At 40.7% G+C, this 19768-nt stretch overlaps 1 protein-coding gene across 1 annotated transcript in view; it reads left to right on the plus strand.

Moving 5' to 3' along the window:
* Positions 1-19768, plus strand: part of LOC124151947 (serine/threonine-protein kinase TNNI3K-like) — a 29504-nt gene that overhangs the window by 148 nt on the left and 9588 nt on the right. The window contains exons 2-16 of the mRNA XM_046524652.2: positions 2927-3028; positions 4010-4118; positions 5537-5640; positions 6005-6102; positions 6979-7089; positions 8675-8773; positions 8921-9065; positions 9885-10023; positions 10478-10582; positions 11013-11107; positions 11625-11780; positions 12167-12310; positions 15495-15645; positions 17672-17798; positions 18705-18772. Of these exons, the coding sequence (XP_046380608.1) occupies positions 2989-3028; positions 4010-4118; positions 5537-5640; positions 6005-6102; positions 6979-7089; positions 8675-8773; positions 8921-9065; positions 9885-10023; positions 10478-10582; positions 11013-11107; positions 11625-11780; positions 12167-12310; positions 15495-15645; positions 17672-17798; positions 18705-18772 (1691 nt within the window). The 5' untranslated portion in view covers positions 2927-2988. The remainder of the gene's footprint in view (positions 1-2926; positions 3029-4009; positions 4119-5536; positions 5641-6004; positions 6103-6978; positions 7090-8674; positions 8774-8920; positions 9066-9884; positions 10024-10477; positions 10583-11012; positions 11108-11624; positions 11781-12166; positions 12311-15494; positions 15646-17671; positions 17799-18704; positions 18773-19768) is intronic.

Genomic DNA, 19768 nt, shown 5'->3' on the forward strand with positions numbered 1-19768 from the left:
AAATGAAATATAAACATAAATATTGTCCTTCAGTTTGTAATTTTACAACTTTTCTTACGTTACAATGTCAAAATCATTTCTCGTGCCAATGTTGACACACCCATAACCTAGAGTAGATATAGTGCACGCTCTTTAATATCAATTTAAATCACATGATTCTGACTACTAACCTTAGAAAACAAAAACATTATTAACTAAGCTCTAACTCTAAGATGATAGGCATTGTTAATTATTTTCTCACACACACACACACACACACACACACACACACACACACAAAGAGGAAAAGACTTACGCCCTTATCCCCCACTCCAGACGTTAAATATGTATGCATTGCTGATCAATCCTTTTAGTAATATATTGTTTTGGGGGTGATGATACTGGCATGTTTTTGAGCCTCACCTCTTTTCGAGACCCTAAACGGTGCGATTATAGAATCTGTTCGCCACCCAATAGTTTAATAAAAACTTGATACATCTAAAGAATAAATATCAAGAATCGCAAAATACTTATAATGCGTGCCTTCACAACTCTATCCTTAGCCTTTGGATTAGACTGAAAAAAACAGTTGTGAAATTATAGTTATAAAATATAATAAAAAGGAGCCCAGAGACTTTCTTCATTTTCAGATACTGCAGTAATCTAGACTTGCCAAACATTATAGACTTGCATGGGCTGTAATGGATATATTTGTTTCAGGGTCTGTATAACAGACTACCCTTGCATCACTGAATAACAATAGTGGCGAACATATTCTATATCTGCTCCCCCTTAACAATATGTGACCACACGCTTAATGGCGTAATCAATCTAGACGCTTCAAAGCCGACTGAAGACATGAAACTGTTAGCCACTTGCCACTGAAGTTATGTTGCAAATTTTGCTACACATGGTAAGATATTCAATAAATAATGAAAAAATACCACAAAACTTACTTTTTCACAAATGCGCATTTTAAACAAACTTAGTCTGATGATAACTTTGTTTGCAAGTTTGTTTCAAAGCACTCAAAACCACCTTGTGTAAATATAATAAAAAAAGCTGAAAGGCTTGATATAATGACCAGTGTTCATTTCTCAACTGATTGTGTGAGGTGTTTCAGACAGGTGTTAAGTCTGATTGGAATGTGACAATTTGCTATTTGCAGTATGTCCATGCTTGTTCAACAAATCCATTGAGTTAAACTTCACATTAATGATCTATCAATCAAAATATTGTCAACTATTCTCTTCAACACTGTTTTTTCAACATGCATAGGCACTTGAGGCCCAAACAGCATGTATAAACACTTACTAACACTTGACACATCCACAGAGTATTATATGTTTTGGGGCAAAGTTACTTTTCGGGACATCAAAATTATCTTTCCTTGTATATAAGTTCAAAAAGTGTTACCATAAATGGATGACATACATCAAACAAACTTTTGATGAATTTGGACTTAGTTACCATGGTTACATCTGGTTATCACAAAATTTCAACAATCCTAATTATCTAAAACATTTAGTCCCTGAAAAATTAAATGCCATTAACCTATGGTTTTGGAAAGTGCAAAAGATAAGTCTTCAAAAGGCACAGTGTGTCGTATAAAAACCATGATTGTCTAACTGTTGAATATTACTTGAATGTACTGACGGAAAACATTTGGGAATACCTACTTAAGTTTAGAACTTGTAACCAAACGTTACCTATAGAAACTTGGAAATGGAAAAAGTAGCTTTGATGAAAAGAAAATGTCCACTTTGTAAACTATCTTACACATGTGATGAATTCCACTATTTGTTTATTTGTCAATCTTTTGAAAATGAAAGAAAACAATTTTTACATAGATTTTACTACATTAGACCCAATATGTATAAAATGAAATTACTTTTAAAAAATCAGCGACCAGGAACATTGCAAAAGTTGTTCAAATTTTGTAAGACCATCATAGACTTGTGATTCCTGTACAATTTATGTATAGAATCTTTCATGTCTATAACATAAAAATAGTTAAGTTTAACCTTCAACTCCATCTTTGTTGGATTTTCTCATTATCATCTATAGGAAAGATCAGTTGAGTTCACTCAACCATAAATTTGGAGCAGATTGCACTATTTGATATAAACTGTATGGTTCGTTCAGTCAAGTGTTTGTTGTGGCCTGTACTGCTGAAATGTACAAGTTTCACAAGGCACGAGAGCTCCACACCTTTATGAACTGTGTACTTGACAGTACTTTATCAGCAGGTAAATGTACTCAATGTTACCAAGGGGGCAGGGGTGGCCCAGTCGTCAATTTGCTGTGCAGAGTTGCATCCCTTGAGCATGCCAGAAACCTATGATTGTGGGTTCAAATCCTGGTTACCCCTGATTTTGTCAACAGCATATCTGTGCTCGCAGGTCCCAACTCTTACAAGGAGCCACACACAGACGTGCATACACATCAATATGTTAATGAAATGATCTTGAATGTGAAGTTAAACCCTATTTATCATCCAAAACTGGCTCCCACAGGAGATATTGCTTGGGTGAGATCAAGCGATATCTACACTGTAGATGTCGCTGCAATGAAATTGCATCACAATGCTTTGCAGGCCATTATGACGTCATTGGTTACCATGACGTCACAATCAAATGACATCACTAATGGCTCTGCTACTGAAGCTGTTTTTACATTTAAGACACTGCTTATTACTGTCTACAACATGTACAAACTGACAAAGTTGGAAGAATGATGTTGGATGATAAATAAAATCTCACCCGAGTGTCTTTTGATATCAAATATATCAACACTTGTTGATAAAAGTGGAAAAAATCCTCGGCAAGCCTCAGAGTTTTCCAACTTTTATAAACTCGTGTTGATATATTTGATATCAAAAGACACTCGGGTGAGATTCTCTATTTCCCCTCACCTCACTCACTCATCATGTTATTTCCCTTGTCAGGTACACGGCTGATGAAGACCGGGAGTTGTGGATGCCTCCCCTGATGCAGCAGTGACTGGACTATGGGCAACTACAAGTCAAGGCCAACCATATCATGTTCAGGTGTGTTCATTGGAAGAGGGGGGCGGTCGGGTAGCCTAGTGGTTAAAGCGTTTGCTCGTCATGCCGAAAACCTGGGTTCGATTCTCATCATGGGTACAATGTGTGAAGCCCATTTCTGGTGTCCCCCGTCGTGATATTGCTGGAATATTACTAAAAGTGGCGTAAAACCATACTCACTCACTCACTCATTGGAAGAGAGGTAGCCTAGTGGTTAAAGTGTTTGCTTATCACACCAAAGACCCGGGTTCGATTCCTCACATGGTTACTATGCCTAAAGCTCATTTCCGGTTTCTCCTGCTGTGATATTACTGAAAGCAGCGTAAAACTATACTCATTCACTCACTACTCATAGAAGGAGGAGTGTGGGTAGCCGAGTGGATAAAGCGTTTGCTTGTCACACTGAAGATCAGGTTTGATTCCCCACATGGTTACAATGCGGGACTCACTCACTCACTCACTCACTCACTCACTCACTCACTCACTCACTCACTCACTCACTCACTCACCCACCCACCCACCCACCCACTCACTCACTCACTCACTCACTCCGCATGAAGAAAGTAATAATGTTCTGAAATTTATTTGCGACTTTGGCTCCTGGCCCTAAGCCAGTGTCTAGTAAATCTCCTTTCTGTCAAGTAAGTTCAGCTCATAACTGTCCAAATATTAACATTAAACTCTGCTGAAAATGACATGTGATCGCCTCTGTGGTCTAGTGGTAGAGCATGGCATCGGCACAAAGGGCCTAAAACAAGGACTCGTTGGGTCGGAGTCAGTATACAGTGTCTGAGTGGGGTATTCATGTTAAACTGCAGCATGGTATCTCAGTAGGCTTGCACTCTAAAATCGACACTAGTCCGGACTAGTACAAGCAGCCACACACACACACATGCATGCCTGTCGCTATATAAGTGCAATAATCTCGAACACGTTGTTTAACCCAATTTCATCTCACCCATGATACATGTGAGTTTGTTTCAGATGAGCTGAAAAAGAAGATCAGTGAGAGCTATGCCCTGTTCAGGTCCAAGGCCATCGAGGACCTGCGCCCTAAGGAGACGGAGTGGTCAGAGATTCAGGTTGCGTGCAGGTCAGATGTAACAGTTTTATTTATTGGACAATCTGAACACATTATTTGGATCAGGGAATCCAGGTGGCCCAGTCTCTTAGGTGCTGCAATTGTGCAGAGTTGCTTCCCTTGGTTAAGCCAGAAAAGATCCCGGTTCGCCTGATTATGGTTGTAGGTCTGTCAGCACCATACCCATGCTCGTGGGTACCAATGCTGTAAACATCTACGACTTGCATCACTTCGGGCTTTCCTCCTACACTCACAAACTCACAATTACTTGGATCATGGATCCACATTCTACAAGTTTTAAATAAAATGTTTGTAAATGTTTCGGTTCCTGTGACCATAAACATGCAATAATATGACTACTGGTCACCTTGGTAACAGTTATTTTTCTTGTTCCTAATGCTTAAAAATAGCAGCAAAACTGAATTTACATGCACTTGATTTAACATCATTAAAACTCAAAATTTGATGTCAGTTTCTTTCATGAGTCTTTGGGGGCGGTCGGGTAGTCTAGTGGTTAAAGCGTTCGCTCGTCACGCCGAAGACCAAGGTTCGATTCCCAACATCTGTACAATGTGTGAAGCCCATTTCTGGTGTCCCCCGCCATGATATTGCTGGACTATTGCTAAAAGCGGCGTAAAACCATACTCACTCACTCACTCATGAGTCTTTTTTTTAAGTTCAGTGAACATGAGGAATGGCAGCACTGACTTCATTACTTACTCATGTCTATGACCCAGTAACCTGGGTGGCTGGAATTATTCCGATTGTTCGTGTAGAATTTATCCAGTGCAACAGGAGTAAAATCTCTTTAAATCCCTGAAATATTTAATTGAGTAAAAATGGTTGGTGCAAAACTATAGTGAACAAAAAGGGATCTTCAAGATTTTTGAGGATTTTTTTATTAAATTGTGTGCTCAGTCTTCCCTACAAAAAATATCTCCCAACATATTCATGATCCATCAACTTGTTTTGTTCAGTAAAGTTGTTCTTCACACAAAAACTATAGTTGATTTCCAATGTTGGTACACTGATTGAAGCCTATTCTTGGTGTCGAACAAGGCATGATACTACTTGCCTTTGATGAGTGAGTGAGTTGGGTTTAACACCGCTTTTAACAGTATTCCAGTTATATCACGGCGTGTCAGCTTAATGTGGGAGGAAAGCCCGAAGTGAAGCAAGTCTTAGACCTTTACCACTTCAGTGAAACCCACGAGCACGGGTATGGTGCTGACAAAGCTAGAAACATAATTAGGGCGAACAGGGATTTGAACCCACAATCATAGTTTTCTGGCGTGCCCAAGGGACGCAACTCTGCACCGCCAATCGCGGCGCCTTAGACGACTGGGCCATCCGTGCCCCCTCTTGCCTTTGATACTACATGTAGTGACAAAAACATGACTGCCTTCACTGACTCTGAGTCTTGTGTGCAGCCACTGTGATACCCAGCGAGTCCAGGAGTTGCTCACGGATGATGCTGTGCACGACAAGACGGACTCCGGCCTCACTCTCCTCCACATCTGTTGTCTCTCTGGAGGTGAGTTGAGATTAGAGATGACTGATGTCTCCACTTACCCATGTTTGTCTGACTGTGGGAACTCAAGGGTAAAATAGGTCCCCAGTGCCCAATGTTTGTCTGACTGTGGCAATTCAAGGGTAGAATAGGTTCCCAGTACCCAATGTTTGTGTGACTGTGGTACTTCAAGTGTAGAATAGGTTCCCAGTACCCAATGTTTGTCTGACTGGCAATTCCAGCGTAGAATAGGTCCCCAGTTCCCAATGTTTGTCCCCCAGCTATGATATGATATGGTCTTTGGGCATGGTGATGTTAACAATGTTATCATATATATGTTATTCCATCAGCATTATTCACGTCTCTCCTTCCTCCTGGCTTCTCGCAGCTGGCCGAGATCTGATAAAACTGCTGCTGGATCGAGGAAGTGATATTGACAAGCTGTCAAAAAACCAGTTCTCTCCATTGCATCTTGCCAGTTACAAGGTAATAGTGAGTGAGTGAGTGAGTGAGTCAGCCAGCCAGCAGATGAGTGATAGGTGGGTGGATGAGTGACTGAGTGAAAAGGTGAGTGAGAAGGTGAGTGAGTGACTAGGGTGTGTGTGCGTGAGTGAGAGTTCAGTGTGTGGTGTGTGGTGTGTGTGAGTGAGAGAGTTTGTGTGAGTGGATGAGTGAGTGAGAGTGTTGGAGTGAGATATTTGTGTGTGTGTGGGTGAGTGAGTGAGAGTGTGGGAGTGAGGTGTGTGTGTGTGGGGGGGGGGGGGGGGGGGAGTGTGAGTGTGTGGCAGAGAGAAAGAGTGAGTGAGTGAGTGTGGGTGTATAAGCTTAACTTCATTTACAAATGAAACCTTTAAACTCCAAGGGGACCTGAGAGCTATTTGCTAGCTATTGTGTTGCATGTCGATATCTCATTCCATGACAGCAACTCGGTTATCGTGTTGATTAACCATATCTGTACAGACGCATGTTGGTAAGACATTCTACATTCAGTAACAAGCCTTCTAAACTTGCAGACCGCCTCCGTGGTCAAGTGGTAGAGCGTCTGCCCGGAGAGCGGTAGGTCCGGGGTTCGAACCCCGTCCGCATCATACCAAAAGACGTTAAGAGATGGTGCTTGTTGTTACCCTGTCTGGCGCTCGGCATTAAAGGGCTAAAACAAGGACTGTGTCTGAGTGGGGTATCCATGTTAAACTGCGGCATGATATCTCAGTGTGTTAGCACTATAAATCGGCATCAGTCCGGACTAGTACAAGCAGCCACACACAGACGTGCATGCACGTCGCTATATAAGCGCAATAATCTTGGACGCGATGTTAAACCCAATTTCACCTCACCTCTAAACTTGCATGGATGTGTGGACAGGGAGATGTGGACTTGGTGGAGTGTCTGGCCGAAGCAGGGACAGACGTGAATCAGTTCGGCAACAGTGACGTCACGGCGCTGCACATCGCAGCCATGTGCGGGCATCATGAGGTGAGGCTCCAGTGGGGTGAGGGAGCAGATCCAAACTTGGACGTTTGATAAAATAATTAGTCCATTAAGTTTTGAGACATACCCCTACACACATGAAAACTTTACTGTGAAAATGTTGACATCCCAAAGATATTTTGAGAAAACAAAACACAACTCATATACAGTGAGTGTGAGTGAGTTGGGTTTAACGCCGCTTTTAACATTATTCCAGTTATATCACGGCGTGTCAGCTTAATGTGGGAGGAAAGCCCGAAGTGATGCAGGTCTCAGACGTTTACCACTTCAGTGAAACCGACGAGCACAGGTATGGTGCTGACAAACCTAGAAACATAATCGGGGCGAACCAGGATTCCTACCCACAATCATAGGTTTCTGGCGTGCCCAAGGGATGCAGCTCAGCGCAGCGATCATATACAGAACCATTATATACGTATATAAAGTTTATCAAAACATATACTACCCAAATATTTTTTAGAACCACCCAATACTTTCTTATTGCTATAGTTAATGTATCTGCTTGACACATTAACCGTAATAATATTTAATGATTGGGTGATCCCTAACTTTTTTGAGTAGTATAGCACAACAGAAGTTAAGGAGCATCAGAGGCACTAACACACCAAGGAGCAGTGGTTGCATTAAGGGCCTGCCTTTAGGGTTCAATCAACCCGGGAAAGGCCTCCCTACATAAATGTATTCCTTGACAAGTAAAGTACTAGAATGCTGTATTTGACTACCGTTGGACTTAGAATCTTTAAGGATTTTTTTTTCTTTTTAAAATGGAAATAAAACCGAAACATGCAGTGAACGTGATGATGATGTGGGCAGTGCCTGAGAACAAGACTATTATTTTATTTTATGGTCTGCAATCAGTGCAGTCTCGATTTATCTGTCACAATAAGCTACAGAGGGGGCACGGGTGGCCCAGTCGTCTAAGGTGCCGTGATTCGCTGTGCAGAGTTGCGTCCCTTGGGCACGCCAGAAACCTATGATTGTGGGTTTCGAATCCCGGTTCGCCCGATTATGTTTCTAGGTTGGTCAGCACCATACCCATGTTCGTGGGTTTCACCGAAGTGGTAAACTTCTGAGACCTGCATCACTTCGGGCTTTCCTCCCACATTAAGCTGACACGCCGTGATATAACTGGAATACTGTTTAAGCGGCGTTAAACCCAACTCACTCACTCACTCACATTAAGCTACAGGCTTTTTTTTTCAAATGAGGTCCTGAAGTGTTTAGTCAGGACCTGCAGCTTCTAAAGTCTGTGGGTCCTGATGGCAGCCTGGTATTTTGTTTTATTTCGAACACTGCCAAGGAAGTTTTTGAACTGGTATCCAGTTACTTGTATTCACCTTATTTTGTCAATCATAGTAATTCTGTTCATTTTTAAAGCAAAACTATGTGGATAAGAGCTAATATTGTTTACTTTAAGTCCTCTGAAAAATAAATTATGTTGGATAGAAATTTTTGAGACCTGTTGACCCCCACTCCTCGACTTAAGGTATTAAAACTGCTTTTTGTCATAATATTTTTTGTAATTGACTAAAATTGTTTTGTTTTTGACGTGTTTGTCTCTGATTTGCAGATAGCAAGAGTGTTGTTTGAACATGGTGCCACAGTTGATGTAGAAGATGCTGTCCGATTCTCCCCTCTCCATGTAGCATCCTATTTCGGCCATGAAAAGGTAACATGACGAACAAATTATTCCATTGCCATGGTTACCTTGAGTTATCTCCCTTTTGAATAGCCATTTCTTTGTGTCTTTTGTCACTTTATCAGTTGTCTTTGGTTTTGATTATTTCTTAATGGATTTAAGTGTTTGTTCTTCCAGATGGTTGAACTGTTGATATCACAAGGTGCGGACATCAACGTGAGTGGGGGTGTGGGTGATCGCCCTCTACACCTGGCCTGTGCTAAAGGTTACCTGAAAATCACTCAGCTTCTGGTGGAGGGGACATCTCAGCAGAAGGCAGACGGTAAGATGTGTGATGTCACAGAGGCAGACGGTAAGCTGTGTGATGTCACAGAGGCATACTGTAACCTATGTGATGTCACAGAGGCAGACAGTAAGCTGTGTGATGTCACAGAGGCAGACAGTAAGCTGTGTGATGTCTCAGAGGCAGACAGTAAGATGTGTGATGTCACAGAGGCAGACGGTAAGCTGTGTGATGTCACAGAGGCAGACGGTAAGCTGTGTGATGTCACAGAGGCAGACTGTCAGCTGTGTGATGTCACAGAGGCAGACAGTAAGCTGTGTGATGTCACAGAGGCAGACAGTAAGCTGTGTGATGTCACAGAGGCAGAAGGTAAGCTGTGTGATGTCACAGAGGCAGACTGTAAGCTGTGTGATGTCATAGAGTCAGACTGTAAGCTATGTTATGTCACAGAGGCAGACGGTAAGCTGTGTGATTTCACAGAGGCAGACAGTATGCTGTGTGATGTCACACAGGCAGACAGAAAGCTGTGTGATGGCACAGGGGCAGACTAAGCTGTGAGATGTCACAGAGGCAGACGGTAAGTCGTGTGATGTCACAGAGGCAGACAGTAAGCTGTGTGATGTCACAGAGGCAGATGGTAAGCTGTGTGATGTCACAGAGGCAGACGGTAAGCTGTGTGATGTCACAGAGGCAGACAGTAAGCTCTGTGATGTCACAGAGGCAGACAGTAAGCTGTGTGATGTCACAGAGGCAGACAGTAAGCTGTGTGACTATGTCACTCTTGAACAATCTATTTCATAACATCACTAAGATGAACATCTTGGATGGAAGTTGTCATGGTGATTGTTCTCTTCTCAGTGAATGTGAAGGATGATGAAGAACATCGCCCGGTTCACTTCTGCTGCAAGAGCGGCCATCTTGTTATTCTGCACTACCTCCTGGACCACAAGGCTGATCCCCATGCCACCAACATCTACGGCGACACTCCACTGCATCTGTAAGTGGAGTCCTACGGTTCAGCATGGTTTCTTAGGGCATGATGAATCCAAAGGGAGATAACTCCATGCATTGCCTACTATATGTCAGTATGACTTTATAGTTCATAGATTTGTTCAATAAGAGAAGGATTGATGCATATATAGCTTCCTAATCTACGTAAGCCTGGGTGTGAGTTACATAATAGAAGAAGTTTTTGTTTAAAAAATGTACTATAATTATTGTTTAAATCTGAGATATTTTTTCTTTCTTGTTGCGATGGTTCCAAATACATTGAAATTGCCATGAAATACATGTGTGTATGTCCTTGGAACTTCTATACTTTGGGTACAGAGGAGAATAAGATGAAATAGCAGGTGAGCTACAGGGGCTGTGGCACTATCTGACAATAATCATGGCCTGAGGACCAAGTGTATTATATACTTGTCTAAGATGCAAGTGATTGTTTATTTCAGAGCATGTTACAATGCCAAGGTAGAGGTTGCTAAGCAACTGATCAACCTGACAGAGTCTGAGAGTCTGCTGACAGAGAACATCTTCAGTGAGACGCCATTGCACAGGTGAGTGAGCGCCAAACAGACCCAGAAATCAAAAGTACTGCATCGTGAATGTTATGTAAATAACAATTATATAATGAGAAATAAGAATGAGTGAGTGAGTGAGTTGTGATTAATGCCACTTTTAACAGTATTCCAGTTATACCGTGGCGTGTCAGCTTAATGTGGGAGGAAATCCTGAAGTGATGCAGGTCTAAGATGTTTACCACTTCGGCAAAACCGACTAGCATGGGTATGGTGCTAACAAACCTAGAAACATAATCGGGGCGAACCGGGATTCAAACCCACAATCATAGGTTTCAAGGGACACAACTCTGCACAGCGAATAGCAGCGCCTTAGACGACTGGCCACCCATGCCCCATGAGAAATAAGAACAGAAGTATGTGTCATATGCACACTTATATTTCTATATGCATTCCTCTCTGACCCCAGTGCCTGTACAAATGGTCGGAACCTGGAGCTGGTCAAGTTCTTGCTGGAGCAGCCAGTTGTCAACATCAACTACCAGGGCAACGACGGACACACAGGTAACCAGGGCAACATGGTGGTGCCATGGTAACATGGCTCATGGGACAGAGTGAACATTTCACTGGGCGGGGCGAATCTAAAGTTTTTTGCAAAGTAGATGCACGCTATACATGTTATACCCAGTCAATAAGTGAAGATAAACACATTATAGGTTGAAACCTAAGGTGTCAGCAAACACGGGGGTGCACACATGCCTGTGTTTCATGATTTACTAAATAGCAAAGGGAGATAACTTTAAAGGATGTCATCATACCTTCGCTGCAGACCAGTAATCAATTATCATCAAAATTTTGGACAATCTTTTCACTGAGCATTTTGGGACAAATTTCAAGATTAAAGAAAAATTGAAATGTGACAACTTCTCTTTCACGATGAACATTTTCCCAAATGTAAGACAGAGTTTCTGAATAAACAGGATCTGGACTAACAAGCTTTCACTGTACTTTTACTGTACTTCTTGTAATTTTGTTGCCTGTATTTGTGCAAGTAATTGTGTGCATGTTACCATGGTTACAGCACTGCACAGTGCTTCCTACCACGGCCACATCCGGCTTGTTCAGTTCCTGCTGGAGAGTGGGGCAGACATGAACCTTGTTGCGGCCGTTAGTGACCAAAATGGCGGCAGTGAGAAGAAAGAGGAGCAGACGGCTCTGATGTGGGCCTACGAGAGAGGTGAAGTGGATGGCCTCAAGGTCACACGAGCTTGAACAATATTGTTGAACTATGAATTTGTACTCCTTTTATAGAATTATTGTAAAAATAATATAAGTTGGTACTGCAAACTGATTGAAATTTTAAATGGGATTGGATCCCAGAAATGTTTTAGACATTTTCTGAATATGAATGTTTTATTTTTTCTCACTCCTAAGAGATGTTCATTCCACATAAAATTTCCAGTCATTCAATACTCAATAACACCACGACATTTCTGGCAACACACCACTAAATCTATGTGTGCCGTCCTACAATTAACTTTTCGGAGGGATTCTGAAGGCACTGTGGCTGTCCACAGAGAGATAACTTTGATTAATGAGCTGTATATTTTTACTGATCTGCAGGTCATGACCAGATTGTGACGCTAATCAAACATCACAAACGACCCCAGGATGAATCGGCCTGTGGTGACTACTCACAGCCTGGGGGGGACGGGTCCTATGTGTCCGTCCCCTCCCCCCTGGGGAAGCTCCGAAGCATGACCAGAGGTAGGTGCCACACTACACAATGGGACAGATGCTGTACCACACAGTGTAGACAGGTCTTTGTGTGTCTCCATTATAGTGTTGTGTCATTTGATTGTATGGCTGCTCATAGTGTTGTGACATTTGATTAGATGGCTACTCATAGTGCTGTGACATTTGATTGTATGGCTGCTCATAGTGTTGTGTCATTTGATTGGATGGCTGCTTATAGTGTTGTGACATTCGATTAGATGGCTACTCATAGTGTTGTGTCATTTGGTTGTATGGCTACTCATAGTGTTGTGTCATTTGATTGTATGGCTACTCATAGTGCTGTGACATTTGATTGGATGGCTACTCATAGTGTTGTGTCATTTGATTGTATGGCTACTCATAGTGTTGTGTCATTTGATTGTATGGCTACTCATAGTGCTGTGTCATTTGATTGTATGGCTACTCATAGTGTTGTGACATTTGATTGTATGGCTACTCATAGTGTTGTGTCATTTGATTGTATGGCTACTCATAGTGTTGTGTCATTTGATTGTATGGCTACTCATAGTGCTGTGACATTTGATTGGATGGCTACTCATAGTGTTCTGTCATTTGATTGGATGGCTACTCATAGTGTTGTGTCATTTGATTGTATGGCTACTCATAGTGCTGTGTCATTTGATTGTATGGCTTCTCATAGTGTTGTGTCATTTGATTGTATTGCAACTCATAGTATTGTGTCATTCGATTGTATGGCTACACAAAGTGCTGTGACATTTGATTGGATGGCTATTCATAGTGGTGTGTCATTTGATTGTATGGCTACTCATAGTGCTGTGACATTTGATTAGATGGCTTCTCATAGTGCTTTGACATTTGATTGTATGTCTACTCATAGTGCTGTGTCATTTGATAGTATGGCTACTCATAGTGTTGTGGCATTTGATTGTATGGCTACTCAAAGTGCTGTGACATTTGATTGGATGGCTATTCATAGTGTTGTGTCTTTTGATTGTATAGCTACTCATAGTGTTGGGTCATTTGATCGGATGGCTATTTATAGTGTTGTGTCATTTGATTGTATGGCTTCTCATAGTGCTTTGACATTTGATTGTATGGCTACTCATAATGTTTTGTCATTTGATTATATAGCTACTCATAGTGTTGTGTCATTTAATTGTATTGCTACTCAAAGTGCTGTGACATTTGATTGTATGGCTACTCATAATGTTTTGTCATTTGATTGTATTGCTATTCAAAGAGCTGTGACATTTGATTGTATGGCTACTCATAGTGTTGGGTCATTTGCTTGGATGGCTATTTATAGTGTTGTGTCATTTTATTGTATGGCTACTCATAGTGCTGTGACATTTGATTGGATGGCTTCTCATAGTGCTTTGACATTTGATTGTATGGCTACTCATAGTGCTGTGTCATTTGATAGTATGGCTACTCATAGTGTTGTGGCATTTGATTGTATGACTACTCATAGTGCTGTGACATTTGATTGGATGGCTATTCATAGTGTTGTGTCTTTTGATTGTATAGCTACTCATAGTGTTGTGGCATTTGATTGTATTGCTACTCATAGTGCTGTGTCATTTGATAGTATGGCTACTCATAGTGTTGTGGCATTTGATTGTATGGCTACTCATAGTGTTGTGTCATTTGATTGGATGGCTACTCATAGTGTTGTTTCATTTGATTGTATGGCTACTCATAGTGCTGTGTCATTTGATTGTATGGCTACTCATAGTGTTGGGTCATTTGATTGTATTGCAACTCATAGTATTGTGACATTTGTTTGTATGGCTACTCAAAGTGCTGTGACATTTGATTGTATGGCTACTCATAGTGTTGTGTCATTTGATTGTATGGCTACTCATAGTGCTGTGACATTTGATTGTATGGCTACTCTTAGTGTTGTGTCATTTGATTGTATGGCTACTCATATGAATAGCCATCCAATCAAATGTCACAGCACTGTGAGTAACCATACAATCAAATGACCCAACACTATGAGTAGCCATACAATCAATAGACACAACACTATTTGTAGCCATACAATCAATAGACACAACACTATGAGTAGCCATACAATCAATAGACACAACACTATGAGTAGCCATACAATCAAATGACACAGCACTATGAGTAGCCATCCAATCAAATGTCACAGCACTATGAGTAGCCATCCAATCAAATGACACAACACTATGAGTAGCCATCCAATCAAATCTCACAGCACTATGAGTAGCCATACAATCAAATGACACAACACTATGAGTAGCCATCTAATCAAATGACACAACACTATGAGTAGCCATCCAATCAAATGACACAACACTTTGAGTAGCCATCCAATCAAATATCACAACACTATGAGTAGCCATACAATCAAATGACACAGCACTATGAGTAGCCATCCAATCAAATGACACAACACTATGAATAGCCATCCAATCGAATGACACAACACTAGAGTAGCCACACAATCAAATGTCACAGCACTATGAGTAGCCATCCAATCAAATGACACAACACTATGAGTAGCCATACAATCAAATGACACAACACTATGAGTAGCCATACAATCAAATGACACAGCACTATGAGTAGCCATCCAATCAAATGACACAACACTAGAGTAGCCACACAATCAAATGTCACAGCACTATGAGTAGCCATGATACAATCAAATGACACAACACTATGAATAGCCATCCAATCGAATGTCACAGCACTTTGAGTAGCCATACAATCAAATAACAAAACATTATAAGTAGCCATACAATGAAATGTCACAGCACTATGAGTAGCTATCCAATCAAATGACACAACATTATGAGTAGCCATACAATGACATGTGACATTTGATTTGATGGCTACTCATAGTGCTGTGACATTTGATTGTATGGCTACTCATAGTGCTGTGACATTTGATTGGATGGCTACTCATAGTGCTGTGACATTTCATTGGATGGCTACTCATAGTGCTGTGACATTTCATTGGACATTTATTCATTGCACTGCTATTTGAATCGGGCTGCAAGGAAAGCTTTGGGAGGTGAATGTGTTCAGTGCCTTTATCATCATAGAAAGGGGAGGTAAGTAAGAGTGAGTGAGTGAGTAGGGTAAACCGCCCCATGTAAGTAAGAAGTGCTCAAGGCTGAATGTCCCTCCTACTGACTGTTTCCCCTGCTGTGTGTGACAGAGAAGATCGATGTGCTGCAGCTGCGAGCCACCCTTCCCTCCCGCTTCCATCTGCAGATCACAGACATCGAGTTCCAGGAAACCATCGGCAGCGGCTCCTTCGGGAAGGTCTACAAGGGAAAGTGCAAGGGAAAGACAGTAGCCATTAAAAGGTACAGTCAATGCTAACCCCAATTTGTTCAAGAGGAAATGATAAAAAATTTATAAATGGAAGATTTCATGTGGAATTTTTATTCTTCGTGCTGAACACACTAACTGTATAAATTACTGACTGCCATTTTCGTTTGTCTGATTTGGTTTGCCTTTATCACAGACTTGCATGTTAATCTAAATTTCCAAATACTTGCACCTTTGATGTTATAATTAGCAGGGGAGGTGGGGTAGCCTACTGGTTAAAGCGTTCGCTCATCACACTGAAGACCCGGGTGTGATTCCCACATGGGTACAATGTGTGAAGTCCATTTCTGGTGTCCACTGCCGTGATATTGCTGGAATATTGCTACAAGCAGCATAAAACCATACTCACTCACTATAATAAGCACTTGTACAAATGACTAAAATAACTCTACTGATAATTGAAGACGTAGGTTTACTGTGTTTACAAATAAATTGAAAATTCCTGGCCAACCTTTGACTTACTTCGTCAATCCGGACTCAAGCATACAGTATATTGCACATATTTTCACTTGTTAAATAACTGTGATCATATCCATTGGAATTCAATTTAGAAATCATGCTTGTTCCAGTCACCATTATGAGATTGTTAGTTCCCCTTGATGGCTCCTCACAGTGATACCTGTACTGATACTAATGTCTAGTGAAGGTAGCATGCACTGCAAGTGACCTTGACAGTGTCAGGAAGAAGGTCAAGGTTGTTCAGATGGGGAAAGACACATTTAGTAGCTTTGACCTTTTTAAGAATTTTTTAAGCATTACTGAAATATGATCAATTAATTGTTAATACATATTATATGACCTCAATTTAATGAAGGTCCCTGACATTTTAGTAAAGGAGAAACTTACAGCCCTCTCAGTATGTTAGGAAACCATGCTTGTCGTAAAAGGCGACTAACAGGATCAGGTGGTCAGGCTCGCTGACTTGGTTGATGCATGGCATCGATCCCAATTGCGTTGATCGATGCTCATGATATCAATCACTGGATTGTCTGGTCCAGACTCGATTATTTACAGACCGACGTCATATATCTGGAATATTGCTGAGTGCGGCGTTAAACAACCAACCAACTCAGTATGTTCTTCCCTGTCAGGGTTTACAGTCCCAAGTAATCACTGGGAAAAGTGGTTTGTCCAACTTATAAAGTGACTCAGATAATAAGAAAACATTGAGGTACTTTATGTGAAACAGTAGTGTGTGTCGCGTTATAAAAGTAATTTGATCCAAGCATGCGAGAGAAAAACCATGTGCAGCATGGACCAACTGGATTCCTGACATGTAAAATTGAACAACTTTTCATCACCTGCCCTGGTGGCTCAGTGCGAAGACAGTGGGTTACAAAAGTAAACACGATATGTGAGGTCCCAGGTTCGATTCCTGTCATCCAAAATGAAAACTTTCATTTCTTGTCTTCGATTTTAGAACATTGGACGTTTGAAACACCAGTTACAATATTTTAAGTATAAAAGTGTTGAACACACAATGCCATTTAGAAAGTGGTCAAATGTAACAAATGTTATATTTGGGATAACACTTTCTTTGTAAAGTACAGATTTTCGTACATTTTTAAGTTGAGTCCCATCTGGGATTTGAACCCATACTTCCAGACCTAATGACCAGCTCACAAAGACAGCGATCTAACCCACTCAGCCACCGAGGCTCCACAAAAATGAAAGTCCGACAATCTGTACTTTACAAAGAAAGTGTTATCCCAAATATAACATTTGTTATAAAAGTGTTAGTAGCTCCTCATAGGAGTGTTCACAATGATTTTACCCTTATAGGAGGGTTTACAATCAATCATTGTGAGCTCTCATGTGAGGTTTTACAATCATAATAAACCAAACTGCAAGGGATTACATTTAAACTGGGAATTCAACCATTTAAAAAAACCCTCACTGGGTTACACAAACGCATCAGAGGTTTATAAGTGAAAGGTATCCCTGTATGAGACAGTGGACGGCATATATCCTTCTGTCGCTCATGTTGGTCTTTGGTTCCAGATACAGGGCGAATTCCTTCGGTGCCAAGTCCGACGTGGACATGTTTTGTCGGGAGGTTGCCATCTTGGCCAAGTTGAAGAGCTCTTATGTCATCAACTTCGTCGGAGCTTGTTTGGATGACCCTAGTGTAAGTAGATTCAGTGACATTGATACCATAGTGTCTTTTAGGTGTCTGATATGTTATGAATCCCCAGGTCTGTCACTTGTCTTCAAGGAAATAGTATGACACTCGCTCTTTCTCTTCTGTAGTTAAAAATATTTATTGTTCACACAAAGGAAGGGAGGTTTTAAAAAAATCCAATCAGAATGATCTCAGTAACACATTCTGTTATTTCTGAAAGTGTCATTGTTTTCTATTGGGGATAGAATATATTTTTATGTCTGGCCATTCCAAATTTTGTGTTTGTCTTACAATTTAATTTGAATTGATAAGAAAATTTATAGGCTGTTGAAAAAAATTATTTTCCTTTAGAATATGTTCATTGGTGGGGATGTGATTAAATAGAATAAATAAATTGCAAGTGATTCTGTGGCATTTGATTGGCTGACAAAGCAACATAATCAGTTTGGGAATATATTTAATTTATGAGAATTTACTTCAATATGTTTTTGCATTTATGAAGTAATTGATGTAAAAAGCAGTCTGGACCAGACAATCCAGTGATTGATATCATGAGCTTTGATCCACACGATTTGGATACGATGCATCAACCAGGTCAGCGAGTCTGACCACTCGATCCCGTTAGTCGCTTCTTACAACAAGCATAGTCGCCTGTTACGGCAAGCATGTGTTGCTCAAGACCTATTCTACACCGGATCTTCACGAGTTAACTCTTCAATGCACATTTACACACGTTTTATGTTTTTACCTCCATGAACAAAAAAAAATTTGAAATATTTTTTTCTTTGCTTTGACTTTTCTTATTAAACTTATCCAAGTTAGCGCAGTGGTTAAGAAAATATGTAGTACATATACCCTATGTTCTAGAAGTTAAATTGGTCTTGATTCATATTTTATATGTTTGATTTCCAGCAATTTGCCATCGTGACTCAGTACGTGTCTGGTGGCTCCCTCTTTAGCCTGCTCCATGAACAGAAGAGGTGAGTCCCGTACAAAACACAAACTTACGCATGAATTATCTGAACTTTCATCTTGTCAGTGTGCACAGTAGGCATTCATGTTGATGACATCATGTGACAACAGCTTAGTCCATAACTTGATTCATGGAATTACTGAGACACTGGTGTGTGGATTGATGGACCGTATTCGACGTAATAAGCGCCCAGCTCTAATAAGCGCCCATGGCGATATTTGCTAATATATTGGCCAGTGAACAATCCCAATTAGCACCCCTTCCGATTGATCAATGTACACAAGACTTATTGATTCGTGTATAATACTCACTCGTGTGTCATATGCACCCTTAATTGTGGCAATTAAATTCTCGAAAAATATATCTGTCGTATATAAACATTTCAGGCTGTCAGCATAAACCACGAAATTTATCTTTCAATTCTGTTTTTTTCCACCAAAATAATATTCTAATAAGAGCCCCCTATTTGTAATTTTGAGATCGCCCTGGGCGCTTATTTAGTCAAATACGGTAGTGTGAATTTGGATGTACAAATAGACCCATTCTGACAATGATAATATAATGTAAGATGTCCTCAGAAACCAGTTGAAAGCACACATGGGTCTTACTATTAGTTTGAAAATGTAATCATTGCCTTGAAGAGACCTCAAAAAGTGCCTCAGATATAGTGGCTCTAATTTCGTATATGAACCGTGGACCAGGTAATTCATGTCATTGGTTTGTCTGGTCAAGGATGCCTTCATATTGTTTGAATATTGCTGCGTACAATAATAAACAGCAAAGAAGACACAATTTATGGATAACAACTTCTTTATTTACTGTAAAGGCGATGTTTCAGCATAGATCCTTTTTCCAGTGTCAAGCAAGGCTGAATCAAGGGTATAAGGATCTATACCGAAACGTCGCCTTTACAGTAAATAAAGAAGTTATTATCCTTAAATTGTCTCTACTTTGTCATTCGTCAACTTCTAAGTAATGCCTTTCAAACAAATCATTGGCTAAC

Source organism: Haliotis rufescens, unplaced genomic scaffold (assembly GCF_023055435.1).
Source record: "Haliotis rufescens isolate VD_foot unplaced genomic scaffold, xgHalRufe1.0.p SCAF_8, whole genome shotgun sequence".
NCBI lineage: Eukaryota > Metazoa > Mollusca > Gastropoda > Lepetellida > Haliotidae > Haliotis > Haliotis rufescens.